Consider the following 20,076-nt stretch of genomic DNA (forward strand, 5'->3'; position numbering starts at 1 on the left):
ATATTTCAAAATCTGACACGATAGGTGGATTAACAACAAGCTAAGCTGTGTTTGGTATATTTCACTTCTGATTGCATGATTATAAATATTTTAGTAATATTTTTGAATCCGATACGTTTGGGAATTTCTTCTGCTTTCAGGACCGGAACAGACTGTAGTTTTCCGAACATAACGCGCAACCCAAATTGGCTTTTGTTGTTAAAAAGTAATATTTATCGTACAAAAATAACATTATTGTGTAACTGGGAGTCTCGTGAGTGCAAACATCCGAGGTAAGCGATTAATTTTATTGCTTTTCTGACTTTCGTGACCATGCTAATTTGGGGCTAGCTTTCTAGCATTGATTGATACACTCACAAAAGCTTGTATTTCTTTCTCTGTAAAGCATATTTTCAACAAGCTAAGCTGTGTTTGTATATTCACTTGTGATTGCATGATTATAAATATTTTTAGTAATATTTTGCGCCCTGCAATTCAGCGGTTGTTTAGGAAAATGATCCCGTAAAAGGATCCGTAGCGCAGAGAAGTTTTAAGTTGTCTTACCTTGATAGTATTAACACAGTCCTATGCGTTTTCCGTGGCTTTGTATAGTTTACATGTTTTTTTCAGACAGGCTTTTAATAAAACACAAGACGGTGCCGTTCACTGCGTCTAGCAGTATGACAGGGCAAAGTTTGAGGCTAACTATATGATATAATGTGGCCGGGGTTCGAGGCAACCGACGTTAGCTAAATTAGCTAGCAAAATATCTGATTTAGTTTATGCTAAGCACTGCTGATMCTGGTGCTAGATTGATGTTAGCTGAATTTTATAGCCARTGATGAGAAACAGATCCTTCCACTGTAAACTAGCTGATAAACTTTACGATTCAGTAACAACAAATTTCAAAGACAAAACCGTTACCTTGTAAAGGTTCAAACTCTGCTTGCGGTGGAAAAGGAAGTTCCTTCAAACTGTGAAATCTGGTTGAAAGAAGGAGCTAGGGAATTTAGCATATTAAGGAACGCTTTAAGTTAGCGTGTCTTGACGTGTGCAGGATGACGTGTGCAGGACCGCTTGCAGCCGTTTATTTAGCACATGTTGAACAGCATGCAAGCACATTTGCACGCGCTTATTTGACTCTGTAGGCGTTAATTTAGCGCATGAAGACGTTAATTTAGCGCCGGCACCTGTTTACTTTACACAAGCAGCATTTTGACCACGTGCTTTAAGACCCAAACGGCGTTCCATAGGCAGTCCTCTTGATCTATTTACGTGACAGAGAGTATTGAGCTGAGAAAACGCTGTTCATGTTCCTTTCAAAGAGGCAACAGCTGGCTTTGCTAAGACTTATCTCTGACTTGGACCAAGAGAAAGGCTATCCACAAGATCAAGTACGCTACCTATATGCTCATAGCTTGATAGATACAGAAGGACAGTGTGGAAAACGACAGGGTCTGTGTGACCTTCTCTAAGAAAACAAGTATGGTTTAATAACATTGACCAACAGGTCACATTCTCCTACAAGTATAGCATTACAAATGTATGCATGAATGGTGCTGGAGTAGCCTAGGCATATAAGGTTGAAAGTGGACTTTCAAGAAGGAAATTGGCTGTTTTGATCCCCCACCCTGCAGGCACCGATCTTCTTCAGCTCCCACTAAGTAATTTAACTAGTTTCTTTCTCGTGTGGATAAATAATATGCATAMCATTTAAAGCACAATATATGCGTTTATATATGTTATATGCATAACATTTGTCAGCCTGATAGTTGTTCGAGTAGGACACAAAGTAAAATAAAGACTTGAATTACCTCATGATATTCTCCCTTGGATTCCCCTGTTTGTGTTGAGTCTMAAGCTTGGCCTTGCGGTGAATTCAAAAGCTGACTGGCAGGCCACAGTAAAAACCGGCTATATCGTACAAATTAATGAAAACAAAAATKAGCTTTTTTGTCTTTAAGGTTAGGGTTAGGCATAAGGTTAGAAGTGTAACATTTTAGAAATAGGCGGGGTTTMTGGCTGTGGTAACTAGTGACGACCCAGACAAGGGAATAGTTTGAGAAGTAGGCGTCTGGCWTGTGCAGATATCTATGGTTTCAATACACAGCATTTCCTGTCAATTTAGGTGCAACTAGCATACTAGCTAGCACGGAGCCAACATGGCTGTGCGACAATTCAGGAAAAAAAATAGCTAGCTAACCTCAAAATAAACAAAACCGAACCAAAAKAAAGGTGTAGGTTACATGCCTGAAAACAATGCAAAGCTAGCAGCAACGCCGGRAAGTGGTGCGTTCATGCTATGCATGTCGTCTGTTTACAAGCTAACATGGACCTTGGATCAATGCTGTACAACAATTTGAAAGATGTATCATGGAGCACGACGTCTTTACCCTTAGATCGACTTGTCAGTGTTTATAGATTGCCGCAAATTGTGAAGTTGGACAGTGGTAGGTAAACTTTGAGCAATATATTGTTTTTAGTAAGGGTTAACGAGTTAATACGCTGCTTAAAATGGCAGTAAGCCAATTAAGTTAGCTACGTTGTCAACAATGACAAGAGGCTAGCTAACGTTAGTCAACAAAGTTGCAAAAGCTTACCTAGCCTTTTAATACAATTTGAAAAAATAGAAGAAATGTATAAACGCTTGTAGCTAGCTAGATTCATTGCTTGATTGTTATCAAGTTCCCGGCACTGCATCTCARTGCTAGAGGCGTCATACTGACCCTGGTTCGATTCCAGGCTGTATCACAACCGGTCGTGATTGGGAGTCCCATAGGGCAGCGCACAATTGGCCCAGTGTCGTTAGGGTTTAGCCGTGGTAGGCCATCATTGTAAATAATAATTTGTTCTTAACTGACTTGCCTACTTAAATAAATAAACATAACGTTACATTTGTAATTGAAAGAGGAATGCATTGCAATAGTTTTTTCTGTAGCATGCAGTCCAAGAGTGGGCTACCAACAAAAACGTAGSTAAACAATAGAGCAAATGCAGAGATTTTTTCACATGCAAATGTAATTTGGTTTAGGCCATGATAGCCATATCTACAGTTCTATTTAAAGCTTTAGCTACATAGCCATTGAAAACAATATTTTTTACATTTTAGCCTACAGTTAGTCTAGATTAATGCTTAAAGTCTACATTAAACATGAGGTGATACGCTAACGTTAATCATGTAAAATATACCATTCATGTGGGACTGATGACTAGTTATACATTTAAATKATTGATATTACWGTATTCAAATCAATCTGTAAAAAATTTTGCAATTTTTTTTTTATGACAGTGATGTTTGCTACTTGTGTAATTTGAATGAAAAAGTGTCTCTTCTCCAGGTGAGTTGGTGGACGTCTTACGAGACAATGACTACCTCTTGATTCATTCCTGTCGTCAATGGACTACAATCACTGCACACAGTCTGGAGGAAGGCCATTATGTCATTGGGCCCAAAATAGAGATCCCGGTACATTATGAAGGTTAGTCAAATCACTGTTCYATTTTTAAATCTACTTTGTCAGTGGTTCACGTGGCAATGTTTATTCAGATGTATGTGAATGCCTTAGAGTAATATTAATCAGTAAACTAAACCCACTCAACCTTTACAACATTCACTATGACTCWTCCTTGCCACAGTCTAGCATATCATTTAAGCAACCTATTTTACATCACACTTCACATGGACTGATTAGACAGATCTTTGCTAAAAGCTTATTTTATTGTTAACAAGCTTTTCAATCTCTTTCTAAAGCCATTGAAGTTAATTTATTTATTTATCCGTTATTTTACCAGGTAAGTTGACTGAGAACACGTTCTCATTTGCAGCAACGACCTGGGGAATAGTTACAGGGGAGAGGAGGGGGATGAATGAGCCAATTGTAAACTGGGGATTATTAGGTGACCGTGATGGTTGAGGGCCAGATTGGGAATAATCAAGGAAAAATACATTGATTTGTACTACCAGTACATTTTAAATCCTGTGCTAGAATCAAACATGCAAACACGCACATTGTACTGTTTGCTCAGGGTTTAGAACAGGCACAGTCCCATTTCACTAATCTTAAAAGATTCTCAGGCTTGAATCAATGATTACACAGACGGTACCCTTTTTACATCACTGACTCTCTGCTGCGCCTGCACCAATCCAACTGATCTGGCCAATGGGACCTCAGACTGACATATGATCAATGCTCTCGCCTCACAGCATATGGGAAGTGTACTTAGTCAGACTGTAAAACTGATTCACAGAAACACTGTACATAACACTGGAACATTGAGGTTGCAATGAAAGCTTGGCCTGGTGCAGGCTGAGGCTACTGCTGGGAACCAGGGTTATTCAGATAGCAATGTTCCCAAAGGGTCTTTGTTGTGTGTTCACTGAAATATTTCAGAGATGTTTCCTTTTGAAGCACAGACTAAACTAAAAGGGCCTATCCTATCCAGTAACATAAACAAAGGTAACATGCAGCTAGGCTATCCTGTCTGATTCTCTCCACCCCTTCCTGTAGGTCAGTTTAAGCTGCTGGAGCAGGACAGAGATGTCAAGGAGCCGGTGCAGTACTTCAACAGTGTGGAGGAGGTGGCCAAAGCATTTCCCGAACGGGTGTATGTCATGGAGGAAATTACGTTCAATGTGAAGGTCAGTTGCTATTGGTTGATAGTTAATCAAAAGTTAATTTTAGCCTTAGTGACTTGTAAGTTATGTACATTTCCAAAATCTACAGATGTGACATTGTCATAAGGAGGTCAATTGGAGTGTTTTTAGGGGTTATAGTTATGTGATCTTTAGGCTATGAGACTACAATCCAACAYGTCCTCGTCTCACAGATGGCTTCGGGCGAATGCAACGAGGACACGGAGGTGTACAACATCACACTAAGCACCGGTGATGAGCTCACCCTCATGGGCCAGGCAGAGATCCTGTACGCCAAGGCATCCAAGGAGAAGTCGCGCTTCAACACCATCTTCAAGAAAATCGGCAAGCTCAACTCCATCAGCAAGATCGCGAACCGTGGCAAGATGCCCTGYCTCATCTGCATGAACCACCGGACCAACGAGAGTGTCAGCCTGCCCTTCCAGTGTAAGGGTCGCTTCAGCACCTGCAGCCCCCTAGAGCTTCAGATGCTGGAGGGCGAGCACACTATCCGCAACATCGTGGAGAACACCCGGCTGCCCGTCAACGTCAGCGTGCCTGGCAGCCCGCCGCGCAACCAGCATGACGTCCACCTGATCCGCGAGAGTCACCGCTACAAGTTGGTCAACATCCAGACCAAGACGGTGGTGGTGGGCTGCGTGCTGCGCAGTAACAAGATCATCCCCGTCCACTTCCCGCTCCACATGGCCTCCATGCCCAAGTTCATCATCCCTGAAGGGTTGCTTCAGAACGAGCTGTGGCTGGACACCATGGTGCACCGCTGGTTCACCTACTGCCAGGAGCAGTTTGACATTGACGACTATTCCCGTGCTGTGCGTGATGTCAGGACCGACTGGAATGACGTTGAWGGGAGGAGCCCCAAGAAGAGTAGTGGTAGTGGTGGTAGCAGCAACAGCAGCAATGGCTGCTCTTCCCACATGCACATGCCCAGCTCTCTCACGTACGCCCGCGACGAGCTTACCCAGTCATTCCACCGGCTCTCGGTGTGTGTCTATGGCAACAACCTGCACAGCAACAGYGAGGTCAACCTGCAGGGCTGCATGACGCTGTGCGGAGACTGGGTGCTCCTGCCATCCGAGGGCGTGCCGGCTGATTCGGTTGACACAGAGTACCTCTTCCCTGAGCTGCTGGAGGACATGAGCCAGTCGGATGTTCCCTACGAGGAGCTGTGGCTGGACCACTTGAGATCAAGTCGRGGAGGAGGAGGTCACAGTGTAGGYGGCGAGGATCCAAGAGGCACCAGCAACACTATCGCCACCTCCATGGCTGTCATATCATACCCCGTCTCCTCCTGTCATATGGGTCCAATGGTCAGCTCTGAAATCTGTCTAGCTCCGCCCCCAGTCCCACCAAAGTCTGAAGCTGTGAGTACACATGAATTCTATCACCATGGCTACATTTAACAACTAATATTCCAGTATTACTACCAAGCAAATTGGAGAAAATATTGATGTTACTGATATAATTGGCTTATGATCAGATGTAGGCCCATTGTAACAATTTAATATTCTTTACTGGTGTAAACATCCTCTCACAGCTAAAAACAAACCATTTCCCAAATTAGCTAGCAGTTGTTCATTGCTTGTTTTCACTGGCTGTTTTGGGATGGTTTGAGGCTTTCTGATTTACCTTCACCTTCCTCTCCAGGTGAAGGTAGAATGCCGTCATTTGAACGCCCCTCCCATTCCCCCCCGAAGTTCCAAGCAGATGATGTCCACCCCAACGCCGGCTGTAGCTAAGGCTCGGCAGACGGAAACGCGCTCTCCAAGCCCTACACTCTCCTATTATTCCTCAGGCCTACACAGCATGTAAAATCCCAATGTGTAACCTCATCATTTGCACATACCTTTTGACTTCAATGCATGTTTCACACACACCACTCAAGTTAGGATTTGGTCCTGCAGTCTATAGATTTTATTCTGATACTAGATGATACATTGAATTTACCATAATTAAAAAAAAACTTATGTACACACTTCCTTACACATTGCTGACTAGTCAATAGCCCTTGTTTCCCTCCCAATGGTCTGGAGTGTTGGGCTACATTTATCCCTATGTGACATTATTTCAGAATATTGTAGCTGTGTTTAGACTCAACTTGTACCTAGTTCTTTCACTAACTTTGGTATTTTTGTTTTGCTCGCAGCAGTGGAGGAGAGAATGAAGTGACCGAGGCAGACGAGCAGAACCACGTATGTTACCCCTGTAACTGGGTCAAGGGCAACGAGGAGTGCCTGACGGCATCCCACGTGAGCCCACCTCTCGACGGCGTACTCTCCTGCCCTTCTAGACTATCGTGGCCCAACGACTTCTATGGAGGGGATTCTCAAAGCATGGAGGAGTTCCTGCCTATCCCCTGTCAAAGTTACTACAGCTATCCCAGAAAAAGACCCTCTGGCACGCCCAAGTCGCCATGCACTTCCAGCCTTTTTGACTTAGATAGAAAAGAGCAGAAGGGCGGTAGCGCCATCCCCTTGAAATCCCACAAAGCCTCATACACTAATCAGTTTTGCACCAAGTCGTCGAGCTACACCCTGGAAATGTACAGAGACAATATGAGAGACGAATGTAACACTAAACAAAGCCTATCGTGCCCCATCTTGCCACCGAGGACGMCCAAATCAAACGAGACATGTAAAGATTCTGTCGAAGATACGGCGCAGGACACTCTAAAGTGCCTGGTCAGCCAACAACACGACCAGGTCACGACGACGGAAATATTCTCCATCTCCTATCCCCCCCTACYGCCACTGTCCTCCCCCTCCCTGCCAGCCCCCGGAGGACAATGGCAACCACCTACCAACCTCTCTGGTCTTTCCATCGAAGAGGTGTCCAAATCGTTACGGTTCATCGGCATTTCCGGTGACATTGTGTCTTCGTTCGTGACAGAGAAAATCGATGGGAATCTACTTCTGCAGCTTACGGAGGAGATTCTGACGGAGGACTTCAAGTTAAGCAAACTCCAAGTGAAGAAACTCATGCAGTTTATTAAAGGTTGGAGGCCTAAAATATAGCCTAACCCTTTACCAAAATGTTTTGTACTCAAATGCTATGCACATCCAGAAATTATTCTGGGGGTTATTTCATATAGCAGAAGTTGGCCAGATGATTTTCTGAAACAATTCTGCACATTCTAGTTCTTTGAGAAATATAACACATGAATTGGGCATAGTATATGAATTACTATATACCCYCAATAACCCACACTCAACGTTAAGCTTTCTTGTTAAACCAGAAAACCAAGGGCAGTYTCGAAGGTGGCTGCCTAACTTGTCAATCCAGCTCTCCGAAGTCCAACCCTGGTAATCATTACAGTTGTCTATGTAACAGGGATGCGTTTGTTGTGTGTTAACTCGTCATTATATCTGTTTAGATTTTCTGTTTGTCCTCTTTAGGGACATTCCCTCACAACTCCGTTACTATTTGCTTTAACCCAAAGCCTTTCAACAGAAGTAATGAGGTTATTCATGAAAGTTTGCGATCCAAGCGATGGCATTTAACTAATTTATGTGTGTGCTTCTTGTAATGCGTAATTAATAACCACCAATACAATGTAACTTCATATTCCGCATAATGAAATGCACTTGAGTAAAACCGCCGTTGCCAGTACAAATAGACTGTGAATCGACTCATGACAACAGTGTCCTTAAATCTGTCATTTTTTTGAACCAACGTTAACTTTAATGGTTAGAGGAAGCATTGGGGTTCAAGAAACAACTACCGGGATGTACCGTTGCTAAAGGACAATGGTTTGACAAATTAAACGGAGAACTTGCTATTTAAACTAAGGATATGTTACATGGGTTTTAAAGAATATTTAATAACTACTAGCCATTGATTCATTTTATATAAACTGGGATATATCTTCCCTTATTGTGCACATTCACAAATACAGATTCTGACTTGAGACTAATCTGCCTTAACCCACCATAGACCATTAACTATACTACATTTAGCTGGGGTTCAAGGTAGTGAAGCGTAACAAAACGTTCAGATAGCTATAGTCGTAACATGATTTCACATTTCTATCTGCAACATTTCACCTTACTGAATACACCTTGTGTAATTTTCCGGTGTTTGTGTGTCAAATTATTGTAATGTTATGACAGTAAATGATCAGTAGCACAGGATCATGAACGGGAAAACGTACTAACTTATGAACCCCCATTATATTTTGAACTAACTCTTTCTATGGTTGTGTATGATCAATAAACATGGACACGTCTCATCTTTTGGCTGAGCTACAATGACGACAACCTTGCACAAATGCACATCGAAGGACTGCTGTTTTATTCAATGATTCGCCATGCAGTGCCTTCCAAACAAACAAAGACATTTAAACAATGAAATAAATCCATTTATTTTAAGCATTTTTTTAAACAATCATAAAAAGACTGAAGACAGGGCTTCATGTACTAACTTCATARTCTATAAGGAACAACATCAGCACTATATCGTGGGCAACAGTCCATTGGTCCTGTTTGAATATTATAGGAACGCATGCTTCCTCGTTCCCTTGAAGATATCTCTGATCCTTAAAGGACAATTCCACCCTAAAACTCATTTGGTATTTGTTTCATTAGTCCATTGTTGATGTAGTCCCAAAATGTATGTCAGCAATCACGTTTTCAAGATATACAGCAGTGCAGCCGGTTTCATGCATTTTGCTTCGTATAACGCAACAGGCRTCATACCGGCTGTATTTATTTATTTAGAAAGTGAGAAACTTGATTGCTGACATGCAAAACATTTTTGTTGAATCAGTGATTACTTCAAGGAAGGSTGTGTTTTTAAAGTATTCAAACATAGTTAAGTTGTGTCTCGGAGGGGCCTCATTGGGAGAGATGTGTGCATTTCAGATCCAGGGCTCCCAGCCCACCCAGACCCTCCCCAGAATGTTGGGGTCCATGGCCTGGTCCAAAAGACAGTCCACCTGGCTCTCTACCGACAGGCCGTCAGGCCCCAGCCGGGCACGCACATTATGCTCCTCACTTCCCAATGCCACAGACTGCATGCCCTTGAAGGCAGAGTCCTTCTCAAAGCCCAGCTTCAGCTCCTCACTAAAAACAAACAAGAGAGACTAAGGGCCAGATTCAGCCATCCTACCATAGAAATGTTTACTAAGGCCGGGATTCAAACAAGCGCTAATAAATGACTAGTGCACTGCGATTAACTGATCAGTGATTTCTGCTTTAGCCAACATCCGTGGAGTTCACAGCAAATTGATCTCTGCAAACGTCGGGGAAATTGCCTTTAAAAGGAAATAATTGTGCACAGGTCATTAATCTGCGTTAGACTGAATCCCGGTCAAAGTTCTCTCATTTACTTTGCACTACTAATGCCTATGCACTCATCTTATTGTGCTGATCTCTTCACCATAGTCAAAACAGAGATACTGCAATGCGGTTTTGATTGAATCGAGCTCTTAAGACATGTACACAAGTAAACCCCCTGACTTTGTGAAACCCAATTCAAAACTCCCTGGACACAAAAATCAATGAAAGTTATCCACTGTGTTTTCCTTGAGGAAATCTTGCCTACCTGGTTATGGTGGCAGGGTTTGCTCCTTCTAGTTTTCTTCTGGCAAAGTTGACTTTCTGTAGAGGGTACCAGTTAATTTCTTTGGTGTTGATGCTCTCAGTCCAGGTGCCTCCCTTCTTCAGCTGTTTCAGCTCAAAGTTCTGAGGGTTAGTGAAAACAAGTTAGTAACATTTTCATAATGTACACACATCAAATTAAAGTACTCTTAGATGCTGGGCCCTAGACCCCGTGCACCCACCTTCCAGTCCAGAGACGGCTCCTTGACAAACACGTCCATGGTGTTGAGCAGCAGCTCAGGGTTGGCCCTGTAGGCTCTCAACGAATGCACCATCACACTCTGGATCAGGCCCGACTGTTTCATAGGCTGCATCAGATTCACAAACTGCCTCGTCAAGCGGAATGGCATCAGCTCTGGCACGGGGAGGAACTGTGCAAGAAAAAAATATTTGTCCAGATTTTCTTAGGGCTATAGATGTGAACTTGTACCAATATCATTCAAAAATAAACTACGCTTTACTATATACCCAATGTAATAAACAGCTGCTTGCACATTCAACTCACAAGGCCGCATTATCCACTACACCAGTTAGTCTTAATCCTGGTCCTGGAAGCCCAAAGGGGTGAAAATATTTATTTTGCCCTACCACTGTACAGTTGATTCAAATGATCAACTCATAAATTGCTTTGATGGTTTAAATCACGTGTGTAGTACAAAGACACAAATGTGCCAGAATTAATAAACACTGCTCTACACTATCCCTGCCCTCAAAACAAGACAAAACATCAGGGGTGCCCACCTGTGTGGCAGAACCAAAGGCGTGGCCAAAGTCGATTCCGATCATACCACCGGTCTCCATGTTGACCATGAAGTTGGAGAGGTGACGGTCGCCGATGCCCAGGAGCCATTGGCTGATACACAGCAAAGCATGGGAGCTGGTGAAGTGGGAGCGCAGAGAGAGGAAGGCTTCGGGGGTGGTGCTCATCCGGACAAACGCTCTCCTGGAAAAAAGATTGACAACGACCCTTTTTGAATTTGCAGAAGAATCTATGGCCGGCACACGCTGGATTAATCTTCTATTACGTGTACAGAAACTTTTCATGACATGGATTGTCCCTCGGTATTGGACTGAAGACTGCTCCACTTCAGTGTGCTCTAATGATAATTGATAGGATCAAAGCCTTGGGCCCTGTTAATAAACATCCTTCATCCCTTTCTTTCTTGAAGTAAGCACTGATCAAAAACAAATTGATAGRTGTAAACCGTTCTATCACAAACAGTAGCTTTCACCAATCCGGGCATGTCAGATCAGGGATTTCTTCAAGAAAATGAGGAAGGAAGGACTTTAGGTTTGTTTACTAAATGTAACAGCTTGATAGCTGCATCTATACACAATGGTGTGGGTCATTATTTAAATTAGAAACCCACCTCAGCAGATCGCCCGGTACAAGCTGTTCCATCTTCATGAAATTATTGACTGTTTCATTGCGCTTTGCCATCCTGTGATAGATGGCATAAATACATTTAAATGGAAAATTATCTGGAACAGTTAGRAAAAAAAAGGCACAAATGGGATTTATTACAGCACAAGACCCAGGATACATATTTACTAGATAAAAGCATAATAACAGGGTCAGTGAGTTTATTATGTTTAAGTACAACACACAGTTCAGTTGACTTACTTGTAAGACTCAGCATAGCGTCCGATACCTTGTATTTGACAAGCGTCTGACTTGGTGACTTTGGTGAGCCAGTTTTCATAGACTTCATTCGGTCTACAGTGAACAAAGAAAAAAGGATACATTTATTTTGTCTAGATCGTCAGTGAGATCAGTTGTAGATTCTTCTATGTTTTTGGCATATCTGCTACTACTGGCAAATCTGGTACTACTGTACCTCGTTACAGTCTGCTGCTCCTCCTCAGTCCTGGTGCGGAGCAGCAGGTCTTTTAGCGTACAGGTATTCTCCATCCACTCAATCAGTCCAATTCTGTAGGGATACATCAAAAACATACTGAAAAGTACAGGAGCTGTCTGCTTGGTAAACAGAAAATAACTTCATGACCCCTGCAATACCAGCTGTTAATTTTAAACTGCCACATTTACACAATTATGATTATTAGTTGAATCACGTGTGCAAGTGATGGATAAAGTATGTTGGCCCTGAGGACTGGGTCGGGAAAACACTTTAAATAAAATGAAAAGCTACCTGGTGGTTATGGGCACCACCTGGTAGGTTCGGAGCTGCATGCTGCTGTGGGCGCAGGTGGTGTTCTGGGCCAGGAGGATGTTCATGACGGTGAAGAGCTGTTCGATGCGCTGGTCCTGACGGAGGTCCTCTCCGCCCTTCACCAAAAATGGGTACTCCCGCTCATCGTCCCCGCGCACGATCAGACGTTTGGGCCGTCGGATGGAGTTCATCACCTTTACCTGGGGACGGATGAACGCAGACACACACAAGTTAAATTAAGTGCTACTACTATTTCCCCTAGATTATATCCATGCCTAGATATAAAAAGGCCCCCGAAGTAACATTCAGGGTTGCAAACAGCAACACATTCAATTGAAATAGAGGCTAAAGTGAGGGTCAAGAGAACAACAGGAAGTGGAAATAACAGCTGTGGATCATACATACCCTTTCATCAAATCCTGTAATTTTTGCATGATACTCTGGCAAAGGTTTGGATCTGCTGTCATATTGCCCTAAAAGAGAAGAGGAGATAAACCACATAGTATTGGTGATCATATATTATATATAAAGTGACACCTGGAAAGCAAAATGGCATCACCTGCGTAGAACTTGACTTGAGAAACGTTGCATCCCTACTGACCTGGGACTTCCAGCTCGTTCCGGAGTGAGTCGGCTTTGAAGCCGCTCAGCCAGGGGGAGTATTCCTTCAGGTTCCCTGGCTCTTTCTGGAACCCGCGCATGGAGCTGATCAGGTCTGTCTCCACCTGCCTCAGGAAGGCCTTGTCTCGCCGCTTCTCAAAAAGCTTGGCACCACCACGGCCCAACCACTTCTCCACTTCCTTGGCAAATTTCTAGAGTGCACCGTAATGAGAGTGATTTCAGTGGAATATAATAACATATATGATATACGCTGAGTATACAAAACATTAGGAACACCTTTCTAATTTTGAGTTGCACCCCCTTTTGCGCTCAGAACAGCCTCAATTCGTCAGGGCATGGACTATACAAGGTGTCGAAAGTGTTCTACAGGGATGCTGGCGCATGTTGACTCCAATGCTTCCCAGTTGTGAAACATCTCAAGGATGATCAATGGAAACAGGATACACCTGAGCTCAATTTTGAGTCTCATAGAAAAGGGTCTGAATACTGATGTAAATAAGGTATCTGTTTTTTATTTGTAATACATTTTGAAACATTTCTATGGGGTATTGTGTGTAGGTTGATGAGAATAAAAAATTATAATAATTATAATAAGGCTGTAACGTAACAAAATGTGGCAAAAGTAAAGGGGTCTGAATTCTTTCCGAATGYGCTGTATATGACAAGTACACCTGTATCTGTGTTTTTTATGATATGTGAAGATGCCAACCTGTATAAACTTCTTGCGGAATGCGCCAAGGCCTTGTGACTTCTGATCGCAAAGGGAAGAATACATTTCTTCATACATGTTCCTCATCCTCTTCTTATTGAAACTCGTTTTCTCACATTCAGTTTTTACATCGTCCAACCAATCCTGTGACAATCACATGACAATGTTATCAGAATCTACACCTCAAAATGAACTGAGAAGAATCAACAACCACTGATGACCGCAATAAGAAAATGGTTCAGTTGTTTCAATGTTGTAATCATCAACCACCTTGAAAAGCATCTCAGGGTTTGTTAGCTGCTGGAGGGCATCAACAAAGTCCCGCACAGCACCCCCTTTATCCAATAGGGACTTGAGCCTGTCCAACACACACATCACCCGTAGTAGTTATTATACAGTTAGTATGAAATACCAATTATTCCTAGTGGTGCTTGTTGCAATGAATCCCAAAGGTATAGGCTAGCTTATGAGCAGATGTAATTTTTGAATAAATTCCATGCAGGTAAATAGCGGACTGTAACATAAAGCGTAATAAAATACACTGTAGTGAACACTGAACTGTTCGGCATTGCTTGATACTGGATCCATCTCTAGTAACACAATTTGTTACTATGTGATTGTATGATTCAAAACTCAGCATCCATGGTCTTTTGGCGAGCTGAGTAGACTGTTTGCCAGGGTGGAAACAGAACAGTACCTGTCAACAAACTCCTGGTGTTTGTGTCCACTGGCCGAGTCCTCAAAGTGGTAGCTCTCATTGCTGATCATGTAGGGGTAGACCAGCGCCTGGGGGTAGCACTCTGCAATCTGACCAATCATATGCTGCACCGCCACCGCCTCGGGCTTGTCCAACAAGGCCATCATCTGACTGATCCAGCCAATCAACAGCCAGCAGGGCACCGTCACCATCTGTCAACCACAACATGGGAACTTTGAGATGATAATTCTAAACAAAGCTATAGTATTTTGAGGAAAAGCTTTCTTATGGAAATGGAATGGACCCTGGTAGGCTCCCTACCTCTTTGGCCATGAGGTCCAGAGTCTCAGCAGGGTAGAGCTCGATGATCTGCAGAAGACGGGGGAACTTGAGCCGGGCCTCTTTTGAGTTTAGCTTCAGGGCTTTGAGCATGCTCTCTACCACGTGAACAGGCAGGGTGGCCAGCTCAGGGAACTCACTAACTACAAGACAACATCCAGATAGACACGTTAGTAGTGATTAGAAGTGATWAGACGATTAGTCACTGCCTAAACAGCAATAAGAGTACATTACTGTGTCTARTAGTTGGTTTCCCTAACTAAATGTCAGTCCTATTTCAGCTGGAATCTACTAAGACATTATACAATGACAACTGGTACTGTCTGGTGCTTAACAAAACTCAGCGTAACAATTACATCTAACCAGGAACCAAATCGTCCATAGTGATACACTCATCTTTCCAGGAAACTAGGGCTAAAGTCAGAGCTGCTGGAGGGACTCACTGTTACTGCTTTGCTCCTCTTCACGCAATCCTTGGTCACAGAAGTTGGCCAGAGCCATGTAGGCCTCGACGATGCCGCTGGTGTCTAAACACTCCTGAGTATAGGACTGGACTTCCTCATCCGCCCTCCTCACGGCACCACTGAACAACTCCAGAGCTCGCATCTGCAGCCCTACCACCGCCTGCACAGAGGGTTAGAAATGTTCTGATGTGGCACGGWATTCATCTTTTTGAAAACATACAGCAGGTTACAAACGATGCCCCATAATTGTATACCTTCTGCTGACTAGCTGTTGAGGAAGACCCAGCTAGCTGCAGAACTCTGTCTGCCTTCTCTATCCCGATGCTCTCCAGAACCGAGGGGCTCCTGCTCACAGCCGAGGCCATGATGTGGTAGGACGTTCCCAACAGGATCCTCTGGTCTCTGAAAACATGGCCGCTGGCACTCTGGCACTCGGCCTGAAGGTCATCTATAGAGGACAAGACTGAACGTAAGGGCTGCACCACATCACGTTGAGGCAACATGCACCCATTTTTCTTAACAAACCTGCTCAATTAATAAAATGAAGATTTATGTAGCCCATTTTACAACACTTGAGGAGCTTAATCAAACTCAGGCAAATGGTTTGGACACTATTGATCCCAGACCAGTCCATAACGGACCTCCAAGTATCCATGATACTTACCCAGAAGTGGGATAGCCTTCAGCATGGTGGCGATCTGCTCCACGGGCCCCTGAGCCAGGCTGCKTTTGTGGCTGAAGCGGCTGAAGCTGTGGACCCAGCGTAGCAGCCAGCCTCTCTGAGTCTTGGCTTCTCGGTGGAGCTCCTTCAGCAGCTTGGTGGCTACAGGGAAGTTGCTCTGGAATGACAAAGCATTTTAAAAAGGTGCAATGTGTCACTTCCTGTGTGGCCATGGGAGGACATCCACAATGGACAATGGTCAAACAAAAACACGTGGCCTCGGCTGTGAGCAGGAGCCCCTCGGTTCTGGAGAGCATCGGGAGACAGACTAAGATCTCACCTGTTTCCAAGCGCTGTCAGCCATGCATAGCTTCATGCTAAACTTGCAGTTCTTGACGATAGTGTCGAGGTCCTGGGCTTGGTCCTGCTCTGCCCCGTCCACCTCCATGGTGTCACTAGGGGCCTGGTTGCTGAGCTTCTCACATATCTTGTCCAGGAAGAAACATCTGGACCACGGGCAGATAGAAGGGGATATTTTGACAGTACAAAGAAACCACACACCCTGAATTATATAGACACATTTTCTCCAACAAAACAACAACAAAAACTCTTACCGAGACGTAATGATATCATCCCATACATTCATTGGATCCATTTTGGCGTCAGGATAKCGGTCAATCCATCGTCTAATGAGGTTTTGTAGGGAGTTAATGGAAACTACGACAAAAAGAGATAAATAGAACATATATTTTGTCACCTATGCAGGATATTATGGTGAATCAAAATAGCGAGATAGCTCAGTGGACTAACACCGGTGACCCGGGTTCGAACCCCAGTTGGTCACGAAATAGCAAGATGATATGGTGCCTCAGATCAAAATTAGCGCGATTGGGGGGCACTCACCCTCTCCAGTGATGAACTGGAGGAAGTCCTGGATCTCTGTCAACGCCTGCACTGACTGCAGAATGGTCAGCCGGCTGCGGTTCAGCAGAGAGTCCACACTAGAGTAATTCTTCACAGAGAAAATGTACAAGTGAGTGAGTGAGTGAGTGAGTGAGTGATTGAGTGTGATCAGGCACCTCCATATTTAAATGACAACTGACTTTGTCTGCACGACTCCATCGACATTAACCAATCCTTCCCCCCTCGCACACTAGCAGTAACTACAGTAGCAGTATTTGTCGTCTTGTGGTGCCACTGACCTGCATGAAGACCTGCAAGCAGTTGTTGGCGTAATACTTGGCGCGGTCGTAGTCCTCCTGCAAGATGTAGAGCAGGCTGAGTTCCTGGCTGTAGTGGCTCTCCAGCAGGGCCTTGCGCTCTTCCACCTTCATGGCGCCATCCACGAAGCTGAGCAGAGCCTGGTCCCTCTCCCCCAGCTGCAGCTGCTTCAACATACTGCGCATCATATACTGCAGGTATGTTTCCTGTCAAAAGCCAACACACACATTAATGAATACAATCCATCGTGCAAGTCAAAACCCAACTGATAAGGGAATTTATATGTTTAAGGTAATGACTAAAGAATTCCACCCTGAAACGTAATTATTAGATTATGTAACACGTATAAGAATAATTAGACTAACGTAATTATTAGACTATGTAAAATGTATTAAGAATAATTAGACTAAAGTCCAATAAGGTTTGGTCGAGACAAGGGAGAGAAATGTGTGTGTGTGACTAAGAAAACACAGAGGACAATTAAACTATACATGACCTGACCTGGTTGGAACTTTGAAAAACTTACRACAGGAAAGAGACACTGTCAAGGTCCCTCTAATCCCGGGAGGGAGGGAACGGTATGGAACTGCCAGCTTGGTAGTGATAAACGAGGAATGTGAACTGTGGGGAAAGATACACCCCACCTACTGTTTGTTTGTCTGTGTGTGCATGTAATCCACATATTGTTTGTGTGTCGGTGTGTGCGTGTAAGTAGGAAGGGGGGTGAGAGTTATAAAATGACATGTCTTTGTATTATGGACTTCAGAATGTTCTTGTGAATAAAKAACCAACCTTTTTCTGAAGCTGAGTCTTTGCCTAATTATTATTAAACCCAGGGTCTTACAAACCTCGGGGATTGGTCAAAGCTTAAATAATTGTTTAGTTATCATCATTGGGATTGAAAATTCTCCTGACACCAACACACACATTCATGAATACAATCCATCATGCAAGTCAAAACCCAACACACACATTCATGACTACAATCCATCGTGCAAGTCAAAAGCCAACTGCTACTGTAGATAGCTTTGATATAGTACATACAGACTATAAATAGACTAAATAAAAGCAAATACATACTTTTGTGGCTTGTCATGTATTCTGTGATCCCTCCTTACCCCATAGGAAGTCCCACCCAGTTGACTACTTTAAAAATGGTGAAAGGCTTCAATGGCACAACTCATGCAGGCTTTGTGGCAAGCCCTCTATCCAACTCTGTGGGATGGGATTACCTGATAGAAGGGTTCTGCCCACATCTTGTCCAGGTTGACTGGCTGTTCCTGGTCGATGTTGACGATAGAGCAGTACTGCAGAGACTTCCACTCTGTTAGATGGCTGTATGCCTCCAGGGCCGCCATTTCCCAGAAGTCCTTCTCTGTGTCCGTGGGCTCGCCGTCACTCCACTCCGTGTTGAGCGCCTGCCACGCGGCAGCAACACACACATCAACGTGAGCATCAACGTTAAAAGGTGTTACAGTTGGTAACACTTTTTATAAACCACCTGTGTGTAATGCAATATGACTGCATGTATAGCCTTTAATGCAGTTATGATTACTGTTGTAAGGAGCGGTGAGCTGTTATGAACGCTGTTATGAATGCTTATAAGTTTTATAATACACTATGGGGTGATAGAGTAACAGGAGTACCATCTACTCCAGGACCAGCAAACTTAAAAACATTGATTTGTTGGATRTTGGTGTTGTATCTGTATTCCTTTTATACACATGTACTTGCACAAATAATCACATCTCAATGAGGCAATTGAATTAAAATCAGCTGGACTTGATCAACATTCTTCTCAATGCATTACCTCGTTGTAGAGCCTCACTGCCTCAGCATAGTTGCTGCTGGCTTCGGCTTGCAGAGCAGTGCATGTGATGGACTTGGTCCCAATCTTGCCGCCAAAGATCCCCCGAACGACGTCGTAGTCTCCTAGAGATCTGTAGAGTCTGGAGGAGAGAAAAAGGAAAAACAATACCACATCAAATTCAAAAGTATAGTACTGTATTAGATGAGGTGTGTGTGTGTGTGTGTGTGTGTGTGTGTGTGTGTGTGTGTGTGTGTGTGTGTACAGCTAAAGCATTTTTAGCACTTGAAAAAGGGCTCTGCAGAAATAAATCCAACCTATAATTATGATTCCCTTTTATTAGATCCTCAAACTACCGTTACATACTTTGCCAGATGAATCCATTTCTCTGTGTCTGGAGGGACCTCTTTGCGTCCACCGCGGGCCCGTTTGGCAGGGGGCTCTTCGGGGCTGCAGCCCTGGACCAAGCCCTCCTCCAGCAACAGGATGCCAGTGGGCTGCTGGAGGCTGGCCAGGCAGCTGGAGCTCACTGCTGCAGGCTGCATTTGGAGCAGATCCTTGTGCTGGTAGCTCATGTCCTGCAAACACACACACCAGTCATCTTGCAAATCATCTTGTTCACTGGGTATTTCTGTGAATGCATCACATTTTTTCTTACTGCATGCAATGAATAATACATGCACGCCCACAACATAGAGTTGAAGTCTACATACACCATAGCCAAATACATTTAAACTCAGATTTTCATGATTCCAGACATTTAATCCTAGTAAAAATTCCCTGTTTTAGGTCAGTTAGGATCACCACTTTATTTTAAGAATGTGAAACATCAGAATAATAGTAGAGAAAATGATTTATTTCAGCTTTTATTTCATCACATTCCCAGTGGGTCATATGTTTACATACACTCAATTAGTACTTGGTAGCATTGCCCTTAAATTGTTAAACTTGGGTCAAATGTTTCAGGTTGCCTTCCACATGCTTCCCTCAATAAGTTGGGTGAATTTTGGCCCATTCCTCCTGACAGAGCTGGTRTAACTGAGTCAGGTTTGTAGGCCTCCTTGCTCGCACACGCTTTTTCAGTTCTGCCCTCACATTTTCTATAGGATTGAGGTCAGGGCTTTGTGGTGGCCACTCCAATACCTTGACTTTGTTG

The 20,076-nt window shown here is 43.6% G+C and overlaps 2 protein-coding genes across 8 annotated transcripts in view; one reads left to right on the forward strand and one right to left on the reverse strand.

Annotated features, from left to right (window-relative positions):
- The first annotated feature begins 1,244 nt into the window (after window positions 1-1,244).
- On the forward strand, window positions 1,245-8,861 carry LOC111972801 (GRB2-associated and regulator of MAPK protein 1). 7 transcript variants are annotated; one of them, XM_070446606.1, is made up of 6 exons: window positions 1,245-1,462; window positions 3,318-3,458; window positions 4,488-4,618; window positions 4,807-5,997; window positions 6,281-6,441; window positions 6,780-8,861. In XM_070446606.1, the coding sequence occupies exons 3-6, from the start codon at window positions 4,592-4,594 to the stop codon at window positions 7,645-7,647; spliced, it is 2,247 nt and encodes a 748-aa protein (XP_070302707.1). In that variant the 5' UTR covers window positions 1,245-1,462; window positions 3,318-3,458; window positions 4,488-4,591; the 3' UTR covers window positions 7,648-8,861. The 7 variants fall into 7 exon arrangements, with proteins under 7 accessions (XP_070302707.1, XP_070302709.1, XP_023855649.1 ...); XM_070446608.1 differs by having other exon boundaries at window positions 1,245-1,373; XM_023999881.2 differs by lacking the exon at window positions 1,245-1,462 and adding an exon at window positions 2,030-2,429 and having other exon boundaries at window positions 6,783-8,861.
- A 41-nt stretch (window positions 8,862-8,902) lies between these two features.
- The window catches only part of prkdc (protein kinase, DNA-activated, catalytic subunit), a 44,233-nt gene continuing 33,059 nt past the window's right edge, over window positions 8,903-20,076 (reverse strand). The window contains exons 63-86 of the mRNA XM_023999879.2: window positions 19,287-19,498; window positions 18,924-19,062; window positions 18,346-18,531; window positions 17,095-17,319; window positions 16,796-16,904; window positions 16,507-16,609; window positions 16,233-16,398; window positions 15,896-16,070; window positions 15,486-15,679; window positions 15,211-15,391; window positions 14,750-14,910; window positions 14,429-14,640; window positions 14,002-14,089; window positions 13,732-13,875; window positions 13,003-13,213; window positions 12,807-12,874; window positions 12,381-12,601; window positions 12,069-12,161; window positions 11,855-11,947; window positions 11,601-11,672; window positions 10,972-11,173; window positions 10,413-10,601; window positions 10,175-10,314; window positions 8,903-9,693 (exon numbers count right to left, since the gene is read on the reverse strand). Of these exons, the coding sequence (XP_023855647.1) occupies window positions 9,489-9,693; window positions 10,175-10,314; window positions 10,413-10,601; window positions 10,972-11,173; window positions 11,601-11,672; window positions 11,855-11,947; window positions 12,069-12,161; window positions 12,381-12,601; window positions 12,807-12,874; window positions 13,003-13,213; window positions 13,732-13,875; window positions 14,002-14,089; window positions 14,429-14,640; window positions 14,750-14,910; window positions 15,211-15,391; window positions 15,486-15,679; window positions 15,896-16,070; window positions 16,233-16,398; window positions 16,507-16,609; window positions 16,796-16,904; window positions 17,095-17,319; window positions 18,346-18,531; window positions 18,924-19,062; window positions 19,287-19,498 (3,789 nt within the window). The 3' untranslated portion in view covers window positions 8,903-9,488. The remainder of the gene's footprint in view (window positions 9,694-10,174; window positions 10,315-10,412; window positions 10,602-10,971; window positions 11,174-11,600; window positions 11,673-11,854; window positions 11,948-12,068; window positions 12,162-12,380; window positions 12,602-12,806; window positions 12,875-13,002; window positions 13,214-13,731; window positions 13,876-14,001; window positions 14,090-14,428; window positions 14,641-14,749; window positions 14,911-15,210; window positions 15,392-15,485; window positions 15,680-15,895; window positions 16,071-16,232; window positions 16,399-16,506; window positions 16,610-16,795; window positions 16,905-17,094; window positions 17,320-18,345; window positions 18,532-18,923; window positions 19,063-19,286; window positions 19,499-20,076) is intronic.

This window comes from Salvelinus sp. IW2-2015, linkage group LG14 (assembly GCF_002910315.2).
Source record: "Salvelinus sp. IW2-2015 linkage group LG14, ASM291031v2, whole genome shotgun sequence".
NCBI lineage: Eukaryota > Metazoa > Chordata > Actinopteri > Salmoniformes > Salmonidae > Salvelinus > Salvelinus sp. IW2-2015.